The following is a 4,253-nucleotide window of genomic DNA, read 5'->3' as shown; positions in this document are numbered from 1 at the left end:
GCCTGCCTCTGCCTCCCAAGTGCTGGGATTAAAGGTGTGCACCACCAATGAAGCTACAGTTATAACCCTGGTGGAATTTACTTTCACCAACATAAGGTGATATCTTCCATATTTTCCTACAGTAACGTTTTCTCTTTGTAACAAGAAATATTTTTTTGGAGAGATTATAACACCTTAAACATCGTTTCTTGGCATACTAATACTCCCTAGTTTGACAGCTAAAGTAAGGAGTTAGGATTTGGGGGAGCATGCGGTTCCCAGCTTTTATCCATTATGTTGCACGTTACTTGGCGTGCCAAGCATCTCGTAGCCCTGTCCGTCTTAATTTTCTATTTAGTCGTTAGTTGAGGTATTTCTTATCTCATGTTCCTCTTTTCCAGAAGCTCATATTCTGGCTTACAGTTCCAGCATCCACCAATGTCGAACAGACGGAGCGCTTGAAAAATTTCGTGCTTGAATTAGTGGCTTGGGGTAGATATTACAGGAGATCATAAAGGCCAGAGCGGCCTGGCGTTCTGTTGTTGTTGTTTTTAATGTGTATACGTTCTAAAAGGGTGATCGCTGTGGAGCCCGCCACCTCTTTGTCGGCCTGGCCCGGGACTTCCGTTTGGCGGGGAAGTAGGTGGGGCGGGAAATCTAAACCCGAGCTCGCAGCTTCCGTCACTCCCCGTGGGCGGTGCTCCCCTTTGACCCCTCGCTCGGGAGCTACACATCCGGGCCACTGTTACTAGCGAGGGGAAGATGGCGGCCGCGGCTGTGGTGGTTCCCGCAGAGTGGATAAAGAACTGGGAGAAATCAGGGAGAGGCGAATTGTGAGTGTTTCCGACCGGGGGATGGCGCCGGGCCTCCCTGAGGTCGGGGCGCTGGGCGCAGTCGGAAGTGGGGTTCAGGGGCCGGGGGGGGGCAGCGGCGCCCCCTCCCCCACCCGCACCCGGGCGGCGGTTGAGGATGGTTGGTTGGTCAGGAGTTTCCACTTGGCTGGGGAGCGGAGCCGGGAGCCGCCACCGCCGCCACCAAGGCCGCCACCGCCGCCACCAAGGCCACCACCGCCGCCGAGCGTCTGCCTTCCCCCCGACCTCCCCGAAAGCCCCGTGGTCCCCGGGAGCCCCGCTTCCTTTAGGTCTCTCCGCCGAACTTCCGTCTCGTCCCCTCAGGTCCCCCTGGGCTCCTACCCTGTCGCTTTTTTTGTCTGTCTCGCTCGCTCGTCTTGCCTCCGCTCGCCTCGGCTCCTTTTCTCTCCGTGGCTTCGCAGCCGGGGCAGTGTGGGTCCGCCACTTGCCATGTCTCTCACTGTCCCGTTTTATTTTTTTATTTGTCCCCCCCCCCCACTCCGGATCTAAGGCGACTCCCGCATTTTGGCGCCCGGCCTCTCCTGTGCCCGAAGTCTTAGGAGGGCGAACTGTCCCGAAATCTCTCTGCTCCTCGCCGCGGGTGGCACAGGAACCTGGGGCGTCGGGGACGGCCAGGCTTGGCACCTCTGCTTTCTCAGGGAGCGGCAGCTTGCGCTGCCCTGGCCCTGCGGTCCTTGGGAAAGTGTGGCAGGGATTGCCGCTTTTTTTGCCAAGTCCCTACCGGCGTGTCACCTCAGAGTGGTTTCGGGATGGGATTCAACTCTTCCTGGTAGAAGGTTTAGGGAACCCCGTTTTGGCCTGGGACTGCAGCGAGTGCTCGCCCTCCTCGAAGCTCTTCTAGTACTTTAGGATGGTCCCTGTTTCCTTTAAGTCGTAAACTAAGTTTGTACCCCTCTCTGGTAATTTCCCACAGTAGCGGCTTTCTCGCCCCCCCAATAGCCCCCCACCCCCCGACTCCCCGTTTAAGTGACAGAATTAACCACTGATTAAAAAAAAAAAGTCCTAATTTCTTCTTCTGAGTCGCTCTGGAAGCTTAGCAGTCAATCCTGTGTGAGATTAACTCTCTTTAGCTGCTTGAGTTGTCTCCCTCCACACTCCCACACTCTGATCTGGTAGCAGGTTCCCAGTTGCTCGCGGGAAGATAGGAATCTTTAAAACTTTGTTACTTCAAAGAAACCCGGTACACCAATTGCAGACTCACGCTCTTGTGAATTTACTTACTCCCACAGACAACTCCCTTTGCTGTTCTGTGAAACGTTAACAGCAGTGAGTCCTAGAATTGGATTGTCTGAGTTTAGTGGCTAGCTTAGCCCACTTAACTAGCCGAGTGACCTTGGATAAATTTGTAACTGGGCTGTTTCCCCTTGAGTAGATTGGGTATAAGAAGCGCTCTACTCAAAGGATTGTTGTGAAGAGTTAATGTCTGTAAAGCACTTGGCTTGTAGTAAGTGCCCAAGTGATAGCTATTAAAAGTAATATTATTCCAGCTTTTAGAAATATTAAGTTCTCGGGACAGCTCTTGTACATGCAGGCTCCAACTCTTTGCTTGGTGATTAGTTGGCCTCTGACATCATGCATATTTACTTTTGTATGCTAATGAGTTGAGAGGCCCTTGGAGAAAAGGGGTGGCATCTCATTTCTTTTTGGTAGGACATGTCCTCCACTAGATACTTAAGAGTTCCTTAGTGTTTTGTTAACTCAGTATGTCTCACATCTAAGATAAAGCATTCGTTTTTCATTTTTATGTGCTGTTTAACAGATACCTGTCAGGTGCGAGTGCTGAGAAGGCAGGATGGGAAGCAGCTCAAGGAGACCATTCCGGATTTGAGGGTGATCCTTCCCAGACAATTCAGTCCATCCTTATTTAGCATCTAAAGCGTATTCATTTATGAACTGTCGTGTTTGTGGGTTGCACAGCTTCCTTTTGGGTGGATTTCACTGGTGTGTGTATGGAGGGGTAGCATGTGATCCATCAGTGAGCTACAGCCACAGGCCTAGCTGGTTTGTCTGTCTGTCTTTCTTTCTTTCTTTCTTTCTTTCTTTCTTTCTTTCTTTCTTTCTTTCTTTCTTTCTTTAACAGTTTAATGTTTTTACTTCCATTTTAGAATGAGTATTAGGAATAGGAGGAGGAGCCTTGTCTAACTTCTGACTGGCAATAGGTGGAGAAAAACTAAGTGGTGTATGAAGCCAAGAATATAAAGTGGGATTTTGAGTTTATGTGTTTACATGATCCATGCTACCTAGTGTTAAAAGAGCTACTTAAATACTGTACTTATGATTTTCATGTATTTATTGTATAGCTTGCAGACTGTGGGTTTGAATTACAGTAGATCCAAATTAGTGTGACAGTTTAATGATTATATAAATTTCTGTAAGAGAACTTAGCTTCTTTTTGAGACAGTGACCTTGTCGCTCATACTGACCTTGAATTGATAATCATCTGGGTGCTAAGATTATAGGCGTGTCCCACTACTTTAGCTGAGAATTTAAAGTTGGATGGCACAGCTTGGTGTGGTGGCTCACACCTGTAATCCTAGCATTTGGGAGGAGGAGGGAGGATGAGGGAGGATGAGGGAGGAGGTCAGCAGAGGCTCCACAGTTAATTTTGTTGGAAACAAAACAATAAAAGGCAAAAGAAAATTAAACAAAGACACAAGGCTTGAGAGATGTCTGGGGTAGGGAGTTAGGAGCGTTTACTTATTTCAGTTCTTTTTTTTTTAAGATCTATTTATTTATTATATGTAAGTACACTGTAGCTGTCTTCAGACACTCCAGAGAGGGAGTCAGATCTTGTTACAGATGGTTATGAGCCACCATGTGGTTGCTGGGATTTGAACTCTGGACCTTCAGAAGAGCAGTCGGGTGCTCTTACCCACTGAGCCATCTCACCAGCCCTTATTTCAGTTCTTAAGACCCACATCTGATGGGTTATGGCCTCCTGTAACTCCAGCTCCAAGAGATCTAAAACTTCCGGTCTCACAGGCACCTGTACACATACACACACACCAAACACATACATCTATACAACTAAAACATATCTCAAAAATCCAAAAACTGAAGCTGTTTAATATAACAAAATATTCTAAGGTTTGCCTTACTGGTGAATGAATCTAGAGGCTTTGTACCTTAATTAAGCAAGTACTACTACAGAACTATATCTTCAGCCCTTTACAAAATTATTTATATTAGCATACAGAGTAATACATTTTATTATGGCATTTTAATACATGTGTCATAGTTTTAATTTGCTGGTTTCCTCCCTACTGCTTTCCTCTACCCACTTCTTGCTGGCCCTTTTCTCCTAACTAGACCTGCCATTGTCTTTTCGTCTTTTCTCTTTTCTTTGTCTTTTCTTCTCTCTCCTCTCCTCTCCTCTCCTCTCCTCTCCTCTCCTCTCCTCTC

General features: G+C 47.6%; 1 protein-coding gene across 2 annotated transcripts in view; it reads left to right on the top strand.

Annotated features, from left to right (window-relative positions):
* Nucleotides 1–717: 717 nt before the first annotated feature.
* Thoc2 (THO complex 2) overlaps nucleotides 718–4,253 on the top strand; it is a 114,539-nt gene continuing 111,003 nt past the window's right edge. For both annotated transcript variants that reach the window (XM_021188685.1, XM_029534030.1), the window contains exon 1: nucleotides 718–812. In XM_021188685.1, the coding sequence (XP_021044344.1) occupies nucleotides 742–812 (71 nt within the window). In that variant the 5' untranslated portion in view covers nucleotides 718–741. The remainder of the gene's footprint in view (nucleotides 813–4,253) is intronic.

This window comes from Mus pahari, chromosome X (assembly GCF_900095145.1).
Source record: "Mus pahari chromosome X, PAHARI_EIJ_v1.1, whole genome shotgun sequence".
Lineage (NCBI taxonomy): Eukaryota > Metazoa > Chordata > Mammalia > Rodentia > Muridae > Mus > Mus pahari.
This window is presented reverse-complemented; position numbering and strand designations above follow the sequence as displayed.